This window comes from Squalius cephalus (genome assembly GCF_949319135.1).
Source record: "Squalius cephalus genome assembly, chromosome: 10".
NCBI classification, from domain to species: Eukaryota; Metazoa; Chordata; class Actinopteri; order Cypriniformes; family Leuciscidae; genus Squalius; species Squalius cephalus.
Window position 1 is genome coordinate 16,264,974 of NC_137131.1, and position 18,506 is coordinate 16,283,479.

The 18,506-nt window shown below is 35.3% G+C and overlaps 1 protein-coding gene across 19 annotated transcripts in view; it reads right to left on the reverse strand.

The window, feature by feature from the left end:
- Positions 1-18,506, reverse strand: part of LOC307165763 (disks large homolog 1) — a 116,979-nt gene that overhangs the window by 16,094 nt on the left and 82,379 nt on the right. For all 19 annotated transcript variants that reach the window (XM_079883713.1, XM_079883715.1, XM_079883704.1 and 16 more), the window contains 4 exons: positions 17,272-17,398; positions 13,097-13,253; positions 12,663-12,765; positions 3,009-3,123 (listed from right to left, as the gene is read on the reverse strand). In XM_079883713.1, the coding sequence (XP_079739839.1) occupies positions 3,009-3,123; positions 12,663-12,765; positions 13,097-13,253; positions 17,272-17,398 (502 nt within the window). The remainder of the gene's footprint in view (positions 1-3,008; positions 3,124-12,662; positions 12,766-13,096; positions 13,254-17,271; positions 17,399-18,506) is intronic.

Sequence of the window (18,506 nt, forward strand, 5' to 3'; positions counted from 1 at the left end):
ACTCCCCCCATCTTCCATTGGTTGGACAAACAGATTATCCATATCCAAAACTTATGCTATTGGTTGAGCCAGTGCTGGGTCGCGATATTCAAACAAGCAATGTTTTTATAAAGCCTAAAGTGTTAAAGGGATGGTTCACGCTAAAATGAAAATTAATTCATCATTTACTCACCCTGGTGTTAATCTAATGCTGTATGCCATTCTTTCTTTTATGGACCACAAAAGGAGAGTTTTAAAAAAATGAACATTTGTACATTTTAACCCCAGAACACTTGGAATATACAGCAATTTTATTGATATTTTTGCGTCCTTTTTTAAAAACTTGATGCTGGTCGCCATTCACTGCCGTTATATGAACGAGCGCGAGCAGGCCATTTTTTTTTTAATTATTCTTTTGTGGTCCATAAAAGAAAGAAGAGCATACGGCATTAAAACAAGACCAGGGTGAGAAAAATATGACTTAATTTTCATTTTAGGGTGAACTATCCCTTTAAGAGTTATTTTTAGGTACAGTTTGCACTCGTCTCTGAATATTACACTGGAATAGGAAAATGTTTTTTAACATAAAAAAAACACGTCAGCTTTAGAGATGCAGTAGCAGCCTTTATTTTAAAGGTCAGAGAGGAGGATAAAAATGGGGCATGCCAAACAAAATTATGATTTTTGGAATTAAACCCTTTCTAACATTAAAAGTGGTCTTGCATGAGAACAAATGCTACAAGCTACAAGGGTGTAGAATAAACAGCAAGAAAAGCCTCTAGACTCTGAACACACAAGCTTCTATGAATTTTAAGCAACCATAAAGATATGAAAACCATTCTATAATTCCAAAAAGCCAGCCTTCCAAACTATTTTGCCCACAGACAGATTTCCTGAGATGTTAAGTAGGCCACTGCTGTCCTGTTTATGTGTGCATGTGCATTTAAGAGAACTGGAGCTGAAGTAACTAGCCATCCAAGCTCTTGACTAGCTTATCCGTTTCCTCATCAATAATGAAGCACTTCCAGGAGGAAGCCAGGGCATCTGAGAAGCTTATGGGGCTTTAAGGAACATTACAGACACCAAAGCCCTCTTTAACCTCCAAAAGCATGTAAAGAACGCCTATTTAACTCTTCAGCAAATGATGCAGATGAATTCTGTGCAGTCTTAATCTGCTTAGAGGTGTAATAGGCAACATTTGTATCCTTGTACAGTTGAAGCAGAGACCTTAAATCATTATAGTAAAGGGCCGGTGGAATGCAGATTAAAAGCTCAATCCGTATAGATATATGGTTTTAATGGAATATTAGATCATAAAACTGATGTTCCTTTCAGAAAGGTCAAAATTATATATGTACTATGACATCCAGAGGAACAATTACACATTTTTAAATGCATTACTTGTATGAGTAGAAACTATCACTTATGAGTCATGAAAAAGGCCTATACATAGTTTCTAAGCACATGAAAAATAAAAGTCAAAAAGTTAAGAGGCACTACATGTCACTGGTATCCAAGTGAGCCTTGACTTTGTCACAGAAATGCTGTGGTTTGCAGACATGCTGCAGGGAATAGAAGCCAAAGATGACTGCAGTTCTAACGGCATCCTTGCGTGATTTTAAACATCTGTCAAAGCAAGTTGACAGCAACAACAGTGTGTGTTAGTACAAGTCTTTTAGAAACAACCACAAACTACATCCTATAATGCAAAAGTTTGCAATGAACCAAACTTGAGCAAACAGCCTCACTCCAACATGCACTTTAGAGACAGGATGTTTATGGAAGCCCTTCGGCGCTACACATGACATAGCGACACCACAAATATAATCTTCATTTCCATCACCATTTGTTCCATTAATCATTTACTATGTTCTGTTTTATGTCCTTCAATTCAATTTAGTTTTGATTTTCCTGTCAGTTAAAATAATGTTGTTTTTCTTATGATGACCAATTTGTGTGTATTATTTTCTAAAGAAAAAAGCACACATAAATATATGCAGGGACAACATGCACATATTATGGGTCGAGCTCAATGTGACACAGCTGAGAAAATCACATCCAATGTTAAATCAGTGAATACTGCATGGATGTGTAGAGAATCCAGAGCCCGGGGGCTTTCGAATCCTCAAAATGTCAAAGCTATTCTCATTAAAACATAAGAATAGCAACCTGAGAGCTAAGGAATAACGTTAAACAAAAGCCACATAAGAGCAACAATTCAGCAGTAGTTTCACATTACAATCCTGATCGTCTATCTCTTACCAACCTGCTAGGCTAGGAGTGATGAGAGCCTGTGAACACACAGGAAGGTGAAATGATTGACAATGGCTCCAAAAACATGGCAAACTCTGTCAATACAGAGCCCTTCATGTGTGTGCCTGAAAATATGTGATTCAATCTACTGTGTAACCACTGGCCTGAATGTTCTGAGAGCAAAAAAACTTAACAAAAAAAACAGGCACACTTCAGACAATGGCATGTTCACATAAGGGGCCGCCTATGACGCAATCAGCGGCAGGCAGAACAATGTACATGGAAAAAATAGGTTGGTCAAATATTAATGAAAGCCATAACAAGATGATACATTTTTTATTTTTGCATGTGTTGTGAAATATGTGAATATATTATTATGCATTAACCCCATTGTGTATAAACATACACAATGGGGTCCAAATGTCTGAGACCACAAGTGAAAATGCACAATTGAAAATTATTATAATAAACATTATAATTATTAATATATTTTTATATAAATGTAATATTACATTAAACATTTTAACAAAATATTACAGATTTTCCTAGAACAGATCGTATTACAAAAATTAATTTATATTTAAAAAATATAATATAATATAATATAATATAATATAATATAATAGCAAATACAATCCAGTAAAACCTAGATGTACTACATACTGCGTGAAGTTGTTTTTGCAGAAGTGCCACAGTCTTGCGTTAATCTCTAGGTTTAAGGATCTAAGCATGTTTTGAAGATCAAATGTAACTAGTGGTGACTAGAGGGAGCTCACCTGACATACAACGTCCTCTTCTGACTAGTCCGCAAGGAGCCAGAGCCTGAACTAATACTGCTGTTCATCATCTGCTCCCGTAGATCATGGATTTTGGCTTCAAATCGACTGTACTCTGTTGGAAACACAGAGAAGTACATTACACATGCTGTCCTGCTGAGAAGAGATAAGCAACAAGGAAAAACACCTCGAACACCTACAGCTTCAGGGTGGATCGGTAATATTGATGGAGATGGGGAAGAAAAGTCAGACAGAAAGATGTGTGTTTAGAGCAATAGGAGCAAGTATAAGATCTCTGTTTGAGGTTAGTTAAGTGTGAGCGTTACAAACGCATGAAAACTAAAGAGCAGACTGATGCATCAACATATTAACAGCTGTGCAAGCCGTAAAGTGGTAGAGAGGATGGATACAGTCTGATGTGTTCGAGAAATCTTATTTAATAAGATAGATCTGCTGAATTCATCATTCATTTCAAGGACTCAAACTGCGTGAGGAGGGTTTGCTCACGCTAGACTGAAACGGTGAAAATGTTCATGAATTATTCAGTGGTTTAACTCGCATAACGCTCCTGCTCTTTCCCGATGTTTGACCTCAGAGGAAGTAAGAAATACATTCAAGCTATAGGACACAAGCGATATAATTTGCACGAACAAGTGCCCTGATAAAGAGCTCATGACAGGTTTCAATAAAATAAAATAAAAAGCCAGTCAATGAAATATGAGGCAACTCGAGCAGGAAAAAAAAACAATTACATGCTTTTAACCAAGTTAAACCTCCTCTTTAAAAACGAACAAATACAACTATTATATTATGCTGCATTTAAACACCCATTCAACATTCAAATGCACAAGTAAACACTTTAATTCTCCTTCCACTGAATAACTTAACACCTTCGCGCTACAAATTAGTGTTCAGATAAGTTGAAAGTCAATCAGCATACTTACAGACTCTTTTCTCAGAGCCGTGCAGGAGTCTAGAGAGAGTGAAAGAGTTCGCCGAGCGGTTTCCTCCGTGTCTGTCTCTACCCCTCCATGTGAGTTCAATTGTGTTGTGGTGCTGAAGGACAGCTCCCAAATCACACACAGCTGCTCTCCCAGTGTGTTTGAGCGCGTGTATGCGTGTGTAACTTGCCTTAGTTGGACGCTTCCACGCAAAGCCTCTCTGAGCACCTACAGCACAGCGACATAACAGATGCTAATGGACTAAACAGTGCTTGTATTGCTCACTCACCCCTCCCTCTCTTTCTCTCTCTCTCTCTCGCGCTCGCTCGCTCTCTCTGTTGAAGTCACAGCCCTAACCCATGTTGGCTTGCTTAGCACAAGACAACACCTTTATTTCACCAAGCAAAGGAAGAGAACAGAGAGTGAGCTAACAACAGAAGAAATAGAGGAGCACTGAGGCTTGTGATGATATTTGTCAGCAACGGAGGTTTGGTGTAAGCATCAGTTCTGAGGATCTGCTGGGTTACAGCAAATTTAGCCCGACTGCACACACACACAGTGCACGTGGCTGAACATGTTGCTAATCCACAGGATTCAATTGGGAAAAGGATTTAGGCAGGTCAAAAAACACACAAAACAATACACATGGGCATTCCTGTTATGCAGTAACTTTTGTAAAATAAATATAATGATGGTGTTGTATTTGGGTATTTCTATAAATATGCATGATCTAGTGAAACATATGCTCTAAAAGTGATAGTCCCAAAATTGAAAAATTCTGTCATCATTCACACACGGTTCCAAACCTATAATACTAACTTTCCTCTGTGGAGAATAAAATAAGATATTTTGAAGAAACCAAACCATTTTGATTACCACTGACTTCCATTGTGTCAACAAAAAACACTGAGAAATTTCTAAAAATATCTTCTTTTTTGTTTTACAGAAGCAAGAATGTCATACAGTTTTGGAATGACATGAGGGTAAGTAAAAGACAGAATTTTCATTTCGGGGTGAACTATGCCATTAACCTTTATTATTTAAGACTTATTTACACAACAGCAAGAAAATGATCAAGGATAAACCTACCATGATGGCAATAAAAAGCTATAGTCAATGTTCACTGAGGGATTGAGAATCCCTGTTTACATTTGGTGTCAAATTGAAGTTCTTTATTTACTCTCTTTTAGTTGGAATGACAGACAAACCAACTAATATCACACAACATCACAAAATCAAAATTCATTAAATCCATTACTGATATTACTATTTTCTTCCACCAAAATGTCCCTTCCTGAAGGATGATGTCATAATATTATAATAATATTATAAGAATGCTACAAAATACTAACAGGATGTAAAGTGATATTGAGGACAGAGGAAAAAATATTCACAAAAAAACCCCATTTTGATTAGAGAGGAAATAATTAAGACCCGTTAAATATTTCATAATAAATTGTGTTTACAACTACATATCCATGGGTACATGAAAAAAAAAGAAGCTCAAACCAAAGGAGTAAAATTTAAAATTCATCCTTGCGTTCATGTAATTGTGAAAAAAAAAAAAAAAAAAAAATCTTATTATCTAAACTTTTCGCATTCACATGAATAAAGTAAGTCGAATACAACAAATGTTCTCTGCTTGATATACACGTTACTGTATTGTTGGAGATGTTGTTGCCTTTTTCGAACTGTATCTGATGAGACAATATGGATATTTCATAAGTACTATCCAACATTAAATTATCTTCAATAAATCATATCTCTGTCGTGTATTCTCTCTGCATGTACATCTTCCCTTGGTAGATAAACATAGAACAATGAGATTTAATGGATCTGTGCAAGTCTCCGGTGATGAACAAAAGCTTATAATTAGATAGAGAAGTATTACAAAGTCCTTCATAATGAAGACTGGAGAACTTTCATGACTGCTCACTGAGTCCACGCAGATGAAACAACAGGAAACAATGCTATTTCTCCCAGGACTACACTGGTTTTGAATGATTAGTTTAATGGGAGTAATGATGCATGTGCTGCCATAGAACACTGAAAGGCCTTCGTTTTATCAAGAATTCAGAATGTTATCATCACCAATCCTGTGTCAAACAAAACAATTAAGGGGCTTTCAGAAAGCTTGAAAAGGAGGGAGGAAGAAAGAGGGAATAATATGTTTTGAGTCACGTTTCAAAAGAATGAATGTTGGATGAATAATCATTAGGAGATTTTATATTTAGAAATGGCATTATGGCACAATAGTCAAAGCTAAATTAATGCACGATTTGAAGTATAATTCATGTCCATTGGACAAATGGTACCGGACAAGTTAGCTACAAAGTTTAATACTTCCAGAATATGAGCAATTGTAATAGTGATGCTGATATGCCAGTACTTTTTTTCATGTTATACCTAAAAATCAATAAATGGACAATATTGTGGTGTACAATAAACAAATGAGACATAATTTAACTGTAATTTAATAATTTAACCGTTTAAACTTTAACGGTTTAAAGTTTAAACGGATATTCATTTGGAGAATTCCAAAAGATTACATTTAACAGTGTTATTAAATTATTAGTATTTATAAGATAAACTTTAAGTGAGTGTTAGATGACAGCAAAGATAATGTGAATGTAAAAACAGGGGAAAATGAACAGAAATAAATATCCAACATCCGCCAGTAAACGATAAGGTACAGATGGTTTGCATCCTTAATGAGTATTTAGCAAACTGCTGCAAAATGCTTTGGCCACAAATCACTTCAATAGTACTTTGTAGACCAAATAAGAAAAATACAAAAACAGTCACCAAACACAAAGTCACAAAATTTCCCCGTCATCAAATCAAAGTTAGACAGCTGTGATCTCATGAATATGTGAATTTTAAAAAGGTGCGAGAGAGGATTTCTTCGTTAATCTGACTGACTTTATCGTTGTAGTCTGTGCGTGGCGCTAATGTATGTGGCTAAAGCACTCTCAGTTTATACATAACATTGACTAATACTTTAGTCATCTCCTTAAGGCATTAAAAGAAGCTTAACTCATTTTTGACACGAGCACAGTAAAACCTCAGCGCTGCTGCTATACATGCCATCTAAGTATTACAGTGTTGCCAGATCTTGCAAGAAAAGCAATCTGGTCTGACAAAACAAGCCCAAAATATGCTTAAATAAGCAACTCCAGGATTTTCCATTGTCTGGGGGAAACATATTTCCAGTATTGCAGCATAAACTTGTGTAAAACATTGATTAAGCAATTCAATAAATGTTGTATTTCAGTAATTTTACAAAAAATATTTGTTACATATACAATCAGCTGTATATAACCTACTGTATCTATATCTTAAAAAACTACACAATAATAATATGCATTTTATTATTATTAAACATTTCATTATATAATTTATTATAATTTATTCATAATTTTATTATTATTATTATTATTATTATTATTATTATTATTATGTAATTTTAGGGATGCACCGAATTTTAGGGATGTACCACTTTTCCAGAACGAGTCTGATACCGATACTTTTATTTTTAGTACTTGACGATACAGAGTACAGATACCTGTATTTTCATTGCAATTTAAATGTTTTAACAATATTGGGCAGAGAAAGCAAAAGAATATGAATCAAATTAGTTGGCTTAGCAAATAAATATTACCTTCAGTTATTTTCATGCCTATTTATGCCTGTTAAAAAGTATTGTAGCAGCTACTGTTACTTTCACTGTTCATATTATTGTTCAATCATATTTTATCTTTAATTTAATATCACAGGGAATATTTAGGGCTGCTCGAACAGGGCTCAACCAGTCAAGAGCAGTGAGTGATTTTCTCAGTATTTTGTTGTTAGATTAACATTGAGGCCAAAGACAGCAGTAGGCTTATTAGGCTGCTGTCACTTTAAGAGCTGCACGTATCCAACATACTGTTACACACGCGTTTTCTTTTCAATTGTTTAAGCTCACTTAAGACATAACCGCCTATGTTTCACAAGAATACTTGCCTATAAGGGCATATTGACATAATTTAGTGAGAATTTGTCTGTTAAACTGCAAGACATGAAAGAGAACTCGATTTAATAGGCCATTCTCACACTGTCTGAGTCCAAAGAAGCTTTCTGTGCGCGCGCTTTGGATGTTTGCGCACAGAAAATTTCTTGAAAACGTAATGTGATTACTGCCTGTAATATTGTAGGGAACCAATCATTATACATAAATCATGTAACAGTTCATGTTCATATTCATGTGCGCAGTATCGGCCCAATACCGATACTAGTATCAGTGCATCCCTATGTAATTTATTTATTAAAAAAAAGTGCACATTAACATATAAATGAGACAGAGGGAGTGTCTTAGAAAGATATACTCATGGAAATAAACTATGGCGATTATTAATGAAATATAAAGTGCGGCTAAAACGCATTATTAATGTAGGTGGTGATATTTGACAGCTGTTATCAGTGGTTGGTCACGTTTTACTTTGCAATGGGGAGGCAAGTCCAAAGCTCCTCATAATAAGAAGACATGCCGACACTGAAGCATTACTTGATCGCACCTTCTTATACTGTATATACGATCGGAGAAATCATAGTCAAGCACTGTTTTCATTGACTGCGCGGTCCTACTAAAATTACAAAGCATTTGATTCAGTTGAGGTAAGTGAAATGGGCAGATTTCTCTTTAAGTCTGTAAATAACTTGAGGGCATGTCACTGAAGAGGGACTTGTGCTTAGCCCAGCTGTGTGTGTGTCAGACACTGATGTCTTTAAGCTCCAGCACAGATCCTCAGAGCCGTTAAATCCCTCTGATCAAAGCAGTCTAGCCCTGAAGGGTTTCATTTCCTATCCAAACAGCACCATCCGAGTACGTTTAATGACATTTGTTTCTCATGTCACAAGATGGAGGCTCTGGAATGACTCATCTCAGTTAAAAGCATTACTCCACAACATCTGTTCTTTAGTTAGATATATAAAGCATCCTCTGGTTATCGCACTTAATGAAAAACAACATGCAGCACAGACAAATTCACTATGAGAAGCCCTGGAGAGTTTACAAGGTCCTCCCTCAGCAGCCATTGGTCAAAGCGTGTGCTGCGTCTGTGCTTTCCGATGCTTTATTATGCATGTTGTCGCACACTGCATATGGAGAGCAGAGGGAGTTGGATCTAATCTCAGCTCATTCTCCCCACAGGGAGCTGCCTGAACCCTGCTCGCACCTGTGGCCGCCTCGTTTTGGCATGACCGGTCTCCAGCTTGCTGATTGAATACTGGGCAGAAGAGCATGTTGATGAGATGTCTTGCTTGGATAACAAACAGATTAATGTGGAGGTCGGTCATTTCTCTGTCACAGCTATGAACATGTAACGTTCAATGCAATATGTTCACTGGAGTGCAGTGGCTGGTCACAAATGCCCCAAAAATGGGTTGCAAATTTGTTTCGTAAAATCAATTATGATACAATGTGAAAATAAAACACTATTACAGTGTATCAACATTACAATGCATTATTGAAACCTTCCACATCTATATTTGAACTGAAAGTAGCACTGAGAGCCAAAGCCTTGTAAACTGACACCCGTGTTGTAACACAAGATGACAGTAGGTGTGCAGATTTTGTATGGAAAGCAACAATGAAGGGGAGATGACAGACTACGCTATGGAAAATTTGAAGTCTCACAAAATCTGTAAAAATGGTAATAACAAAAACAAAAGTAATAAAGTATAAAGAATATATACTTTTTTGGTAATAAAACATGTTGCTAACATGTTTTAATATGCTGCTAACATGTTTCTAGCATTTTAGTATGTTACTAGCATCTTTCTAGCATGTTTTAACTTGTTGCTAGCTTGTATTAGCACATATTTTAACATGTTACTGGCATCTTTCGAACTTATTTTAACATGTTTCTAGCATGTTTAAACAATGTCACATTGTAACATGTTGCTAACATGTTTTAGCACTTGATAATGTTTTAGCATGTTGCTAGCTTGTTTGTATCACGTTTCAGCACACTGTCAAGTCAACATAATTACTGTAATGCAAAAAAAAAGAAATATTAATTCAACTGTAAAGTGTGTTAAATTAATGTAAACAAACATTTGGGTAAGTCTCACAAAATCTGTAAAAATGGTAATAACAAAAACAAAAGTAATAAAGTATAAAGAATATATACTTTTTTGGTAATAAAACATGTTTCTAACATGTTGCTAACATGTTTTAATATGCTGCTAACATGTTTCTAGCATTTTAGTATGTTACTAGCATCTTAGTATGTTACTAGCATCTTTCTAGCATGTTTTAACTTGTTTCTAGCTTGTATTAGCACATATTTTAACATGTTACTGGCATCTTTCGAACTTATTTTAACATGTTTCTAGCATGTTTAAACAATATCACATTGTAACATGTTGCTAACATGTTTTAGCACTTGATAATGTTTTAGCATGTTGCTAGCTTGTTTGTATCACGTTTCAGCACACTGCCAAGCCAACATAATTACTGTAATGCAAAAAAAAAGAAATATTATTTCAACTGTAAAGTGTGTTAAATTAAATTTGGGTAAGTCTAACAAAATCTGTAAAAATGCCCAGGTACTATTTCAAATTATAAAACAAAAGTAAGGAATAAGAAATTATAAAGAATATATATACATTTTTGCTTATAAAACTTGTTTCTAACAAGCATATTGCTAACATGTTTTAATATGCTGTTAACATGTTCCTAGCATTTTAATATGTTACAAGAAGCATCTTTCTAGCATGTTTTAACTTCTTGTAACTATTACAGATTGAAACGTTGTGCTAGTGAAAGCCAATCTGAAGGGCAGAGATGCTCTGTGCTGGCCATGAACGGAGGAGCGTGACGGGGACAGGAAGCCAGGCACAGGAGCCACGCTAAGACAACAGCTTTCACCAAACAGAGAATATGCTACATAGACACACATATGCTCACTAGGGGTGTGAAAGAAGCTCGGATCACACATACACGTACAGACCTGTTCAGAATCTTAATTTAGACCCTCTCAAACTATCTCCAGCCAAAGCTCTGAGGGTCATCAACACCCCATTGGTATTTTAATAAACACTGCAGCCAGGCCTGCCGAGCCGAAAGAAAGGACGGGCAGGCTGGAGTCTGAACCTCAGGATGAAGAAGCCAAGCTGCTCTGAGTCACGACCACAACACAATACAGCATCAACATGAAATTATAACTGACTTGATTTCAAAACTTCGGGGTCAGTACGTTTTTTTGTTGATGTTTTTTTCAAGAAATTAATACTTTTATTCAACAATGACACATTTAATTGTTCAAAAGGGACAATACATTTATAATAGTCTAAAAGATTTCTTTTTTTTTTTTTAAAAATGCTGTTCTTTTTATTCATCAAAGAAATGTTTCTTGAGCACTAAATCAGCATATTAGAATGATTTCGGAAGGATCATGTGACCCTGAAGACTGAAGTCACAAATTCAGTTTTGCCATTAGTACAGAAAAAATAAAATGCAGAATGTATTAAAATGGAAAAATGGTACTTTAAATTGTTATAATATTTCACAATATTACTGTTTATACTGTATTTCGAGCAAAATTATTATTTTTGTAATAATATACAAAATAATAATAATTATTGTAGCAAAATAATACAGCCTTAGTGAGCATAAATAGTTTTTAAAAAAAAACCTTATCAACCCTAAAGTTTTGAACAGTAGTGTGTTTGGTGCAGTACGGAGCCCCTAAACAGACATGGTGGTGGGAAAAAATATAAGATGGGAGGAAAAATAATAAGTCAACACTTTTGTGTTGCATTCCGCTGAGAAACTTTGCATTCGCTTGCAAAACCATTGCGTTCCCTTGCAAACGGTTTGCGAGCCAACGCAAAGTTTCTTGGAGGAACGCAAAACATTTGCGAGAGAACGCAAAAGCATTGACAAATAATTTTCACTCCCATATTTTTGTCCCTTTAGGGGCTCCGTAGGGGCAGTAGTGTATTTTTGGTATTATTACAACAAATAAAATAAAGACAATTTTCACCATCCAATACATTTATGACGGATAAAATCAAGTCCTGTCATTTTTTCTTGTTCAATAACCTGTTTCACTTTGAAACATTTCAGATTCTGAAAGTAAATGGGTCAAATAAAAGTAATGGGTTGCGAATGGCATTTCATGTTGACTATAAATACACACCACAGCTGGGTTTAAAGAACGACAATTAAGTTGAGAATTCAGTGGACACCAGTATTCACAACTACAATTACCTCATAGGAGCAGATTGAGAAAGGTTATCAAATAATCCTCCGCACAACACAAATGACAGGTTGTCTATCAAATCCACAGTGTCACTGCCACTTGACTTTCTTCCCATTATCACAGTCCACCATGCATGAAATGGCTTTCTGCTCTGCCCAGTTGTGAACAAATAAGCATTTGTAGTATTCAGGCCATGCTGCATCCAATCAAGTTCTTCAGCTAAACGCTCAGCAATTTAGAGTTTGATTTTAAAATCTGTATGCAAATAGCAGGGGAAATTTGGGTAAACACCAATCTGAGGCAGAGTGAGGAAATTAATTAGTATAAAAGAAAGTTAATTAAGGTTAAGGCTTGAATCAAGTGCACATTTAGTGGAAGTGTAATGAAACACAACAGATGCTTATTATCAGCTGAAATAAACAAAAGGATTGACGTTGTCATATTAGTAAAGGACAGGTCTGTACCTTCAGGTCTGTACTGAGCTACGATGGTGACAGTCTGTCCAGCGTTCTTCAGCGCTGCAGCCGCCTGTTCATGCGTTGCACTGCGGAGGTCCACCCCATTTACCTGCAACAAACATACAATATTAATGATGTGTACCACAAATAACCACCGATTCCAAGCACAGCCAGTGGGGTCCAATAGCCTGAAATGCTAATTTAGAATTTAAAATCTACTGTAAACCTGGAGAACTATTACTGTAAAGTTTATGCAGCTTGAGTGCTGCTGGGATTAAAAAAATAGGGATATTCCAAATATAAAAACATTCTGCATTTCACTTTTTGAAATCAATGTTTCGCTGAAATGGTAAATAACTAAATAAAAATAAAATATTTCTGTAAGATTGACAATGAGTAATAATGAGTAACAATTGCTGGTAATGCGATGTTCTTCTTACAGAAATGATACGGTCTCCTTTCCTCAATTCTCCACACAGGTCTGCAGGCCCTCCTGCTAATATGAAGGAGATGAAGATTCCCTCTCCATCTTCTCCTCCTACAATGTTGAAGCCTAGTCCTGTGGTGCCCCTGTGCAGGACTATTTTCCTAGGCTCCCTAAAAAACAAAACCGGCATTTATTAGCTGATTTGAGTGAGAGGTTCAAGAAAGCATGCTTAAATAAATATTACAATGCTTACAAAAGTGACAGACATACACACGCATACGCACATGCACATAAACATACAAACGCGTACACGTACACGAGAGAAAAAAAAAAACCTATCTATTACAAAAAAATCTGAAATCAAATAAAATATAAACACTATATAACTATCTATCTATCTATCTATCTATCTATCTATCTATCTATCTATCTATCTATCTATCTATCTATCTATCTATATATATATATATATATATATATATATCTATCTATCTATCTATCTATATATATATATATATATCTATATATACTGTATATATATCTATATCTATATCTATATATATATATATATATATATATATATATATAGAGAGAGAGAGAGAGAGAGAGAGAGAGAGAGATATCTATAGCTATAATCTATCTATCTATCTATCTATCTATCTATCTATCTATCTATCTATCTATCTATCTATCTCTATCTCTATATATATATATATATATATATATATATATATATATATATATATATATATATATATGCATACATATACATATACCAGCAACATCCTCTTACATTAATTATTTGCCAGAAAAATAAGAAAATAAAATAAATTTGACCAGATCTCCCTCTAGTGTACAAAATATGAACTACACAAGAGAGATACATGCTCTTACATATTTGCAAAGGTGCATCGCATTTTTACTTTTATCTGCAGTTCAAATTGTATGTAAATGTGATGTGGTGCTTTCAAATATTTGATCATCCTGATCAGCCAAACAGGGAGCCTGACATAAAAGTGTTCAGCAGTATTTTTGGTGCCAGTGCTGAAGAAATTACTTAAATATTAGTTTGCCAAATATACAGCATATTTGTGAAGCATGCATCTAGTAGTCTGTAGATGGCAGCACAGCCTCAAATCACTGGCTCGGTAGCATTCGCACGTTTTCAAACAAACCCTCTCTCAACATGACTACAGACGTGTCTTTTAGCCCTTAAAACTCTAAGAACAACGGTTCAGTAGAGAAACTGAGTGACATTGACAAATCTCAGTTATAAAACAGTGTATTTTCATACCCATCCTGTAGAATTAAGTCTTAATTCAAAGCTTATCAGATTTGCCAAAGTTGACTTCACAGATTGGTTGGTCATATCATGACGCCAGCTTATGACGTAAAAGGCTGTTTGTTTTTAACATCAATATGACGTATTTGGCGAATTCTTCCAATGGGAAATAAATCCCCATGATTAAAGGGGATTAAATATGGTAAAGCACACCAGTCAGTATGTGTGTGTGTCCTTGATAAGTATCTACTGTTCTCTACTGGATAAAATATATGGTGGTCTGGCCAAGATCATCTGCACAGTCTCTCTCTCTCTCTCTCTCGTAATACCACTCGCGAGTCGCTACTGACAACAACTCTTACGAAATGAGCAAACAAATCAGGTGAATGAGAAAGAACAGGACACAGCAAAGAGGCTTTTTTCTAAATGAAGTGATATCTTCAACAGCTCTCCAGAGGACATTTAAAACTGTCCAACAAACACTGTGACTGATCTGCCATATGTCCCTAATATGCATGTGTCCTTGTGAATGCCCTACATCAGTGGTTCTCAAGAGGACTTAAAATGATTGAAAATAAGAGAAAACAAGCATTAAAATAAGTTAAAAACAATTATAATATTAAAATATTTATTATTTTACTTCACCTTAACAACTGTTTTTTCTTTTCTATACATTGAAAAACCAGGGTTCTCACTGTCTGGAAATATTCGGTAGTCTACATTTAAAAATGTGATTTCTAGACCTGCAAAAGGAATAAAATTGTATAACTCTATGGTCATTTTTATAATGAACATACTTTTGTTAGTTATGCCAAGCTGTAAAAAAAATTATCAGGTAGAAATTGTCATGACCAACTGGAAAATTCAAAATGCTTGCAAGTCAAAAAGACCTTCACCTCTGAATAACATAAGAACGCAGAGTAAATAACAGCACTCAAATTCTTGTAATATTTTACAAATGATTTAAAAAACCTAAAATTTCCTTTGCAAAAGTGAGACAAGCGAGTTTACAATTCAGACATGACGAGATTATTCACTTTGAATTTATGGGACTTTTGCAGTATGAAATATTTCCTGTGATCAAAATCTGCATATTAGTATGAATTCTGATGGATCATGTGACACTGAAAGACCCCTGTGGTGAAAAGCAAGTCAACACCATTGCTGAGTATTTTCCTCATTGAAACTGCAGTGAACCAAAGATAGTCTCATAAACACGGTTTGAAATCGCTGGTGTTCTTTACGTCACAAATATGCTGTAATCAATCACATCAACATGCGGGCGGGCTTCAGCACATCATTAATTATGCTGTGAAGCAGGGGGGTCTCAAGAGAAGCCAGGTTATCCCGGTATGTTTTTCTGTTGATATGAAAAATCGGGTATATTTAGCAATATAGCGGGCGAATTGTGTATATTACGATGTTATGATGAACTATTTGCCTTTCTCCACTGACGTTCTAAATTGTTCAGAGCGTTTCTAAGGATGCTGATTTTTAGAAGGCAGCTGTCTGGCTATGAGATGGCGAACGGGAACTTGTTTTTTGTAACTTTAACAACATTATTAGCATATTGATAACGTAGTCAAGCAAAAGGCTAAACATATTAATTACCGTTATGTGTCCGACGTCGTAGAGAGCGGTACATAAAACGCTTTACCCTTCTGATACATCGGCTTGTATGCGAGCCTGTATAACTCACTCTTCCACTTCTTCTGAATTCAGTTGCATTCAAACATGCAGCATATGGCTGAATTAAACCAGTATTTCCACTTGCCATCGTGTAGCGTTAACTACAGTAAAGTTGAGCAAGTGGATCAGCTATTCTGAGCGTGTGTGATTGAGAGGAGGCGGAGACTAATTTGTATATTCATGGTTCCACGTATATTAAATGAAGCAAGGGTGTAGAGTTACATTCAAGCTTTATTTTTCACAAGAACAAAAAAGTTAAATATCTAATTTTCGTGATCAAAGATGAGTTTAAAGGGATCAAATTATTGACTACGGGGGACGTGAAGACTGGAGTAATGGCTGCTGAAAATTCAGCTTGGCAATCATAAAACTTTAAAATATATTATAGCTGAAGAGAGTTACAAGTTTTACATTGTAAAAATATTTCACAATATATATTTATCATTCTGTATTTCTAATCAAAATAAATGCAGTCTTGGTGAGCATAAGAGACTTCTTACAAAAACATTTAAAAAGTCTTACAGAAACCAAACTTATGACTGGTAGTTTATAGCAACACACACACATATTGGATTGTGTATGTGTGTATGAGTGGAGATAAAGGGAATAATCCCTAAATCAAGATGATTTCCTTTCAGCAGAATGAGGACATACCAACTAATAACTCATCTAAGACTAATGTGAATAGTTGTGTGTGAGTGTAGAGTTTTATGTAGTCTGTTTTGTAGTATATAAAGCCATGAACCATTATGCAGAGATAAAATATGTACTAAGAATGCCATTAACCTTGCGGCTTATCTTATGTGAATAGAGAAAAGCTATTCTCATACAGTACCTACACCAGAATTATGAAGCTGTCTTTACACCAAGCTACATTTAATGAAACTTATATAGCATTATCTTCCAAATTTCAGGAGGGTGATACAGAGAAAAGAAGCATCAGAAAGCAAAAAAGCAGCCTAAGATGTGATGAGAGTGAGAAAAAATGAGAGCGAGTGAAATCAAAGGATAAGACTGTATAGAAATAGTTTAAGAGCAAGTCATGATCTGTATTAACTTTCACTTGAAATAAACGTTATTTCACTTCGCAAGGGCAAGGAATCGTAACGCACAATAGGAACTGCACAGATGGCCTCTGAACCCATAGCCATCAAATGTTACAGTACGGCAAAAGTCATGATTAGGAAGACAAAGAAATCGGGAGGGCAAAGGCTCACCTTGTGATCTCATCATCTCCCAGCATGCCTTTTGAGATAGGAGAGTACCGAGATGGGGTGGCGGGGGTTAATGGCTGACTTAGATAGCTTTGGGTGCTGATATGGTTCTCCATGTGCTGGGAATAGGCTGAAAATCCAAAACACAAAGATATAATGTTATTGATGCAATGATGAAAACTCATTTGGCAATGTTCTAAGAGGTCATATGTATTAATGTGAAAAATTACATTTACAGACTTTCCAATGACTAAAATTGCTGAAAATAGTTGGTGTGTAAAAGTACTCCTAGTAAGGATGTTAAAATCTTATTTGATCACTCTCTTTGTGCTTTAAGCACAAACTACTTCTTCCTAGTACATTACCTCTCTTCCAAACACTTCTGGTCACAAGTCTAGGGTCAGATTTTTTTTTTATGTTGAAAGTTATGTTATCTTATTTTAAAATGTACTGTAATTCATTCCTGTGATGGAAATGGGAATGGTCTTCAGTGTCACATGATCCTTCAGAAATTATTCTAATATGCTGATTTGGTGCTCAAGAAACATTTAGTATTATTGTCAATGTTGAAAACTCTTTTTCAGGATTCTCTGATGAATAGAAAGATCCACATCACATTAAGCTCCAAAAAGGACCAAAAGAACCCATAAAAGCAGTCCGTGTGACTTGTGCGCTGTATTCAAACTTTTGAAAACATACTTATAGCTTTGTGTGCGGAACAGACAAAGTTGTTAAATCTCATTCTCCATTTTACATATTCTGTTAGGCCATTTGGTTACGACACAATACCGTTTGGCATAAATGATATTAAACCTTGAGAAAATGCACCAATGCGTACATTTTTCAGAGATTTGGTGAAGAGAGCATTGAATATTTAACAAAATGTCAGGCTGGTCCTCAAACAAAGCTATTGTTTGGCTTCAGACATTTTTTTTTTTTTAATAACCTGTTACACGTTACATGTAGTTACTATAGTAATAACTATAAATCATGCATAATTGCATGGAACTAACCCTACAACAAAACATAATCCTAACCCTAAACCTGTATAAGGTACACATAATTAATTAATATTACTCAGTACTTAAATGTGACCCTGGATCACAAAACCAGTCACAAGTAGCACGGGTATATTTGTGGCAATAGTCAACAATACATTGTATGGGTCAAAATTATTGATTTTTTAAGTATATTAAGTAAAGATCACGTTCCATGAAGATATTTTGTAAATTTCCTAC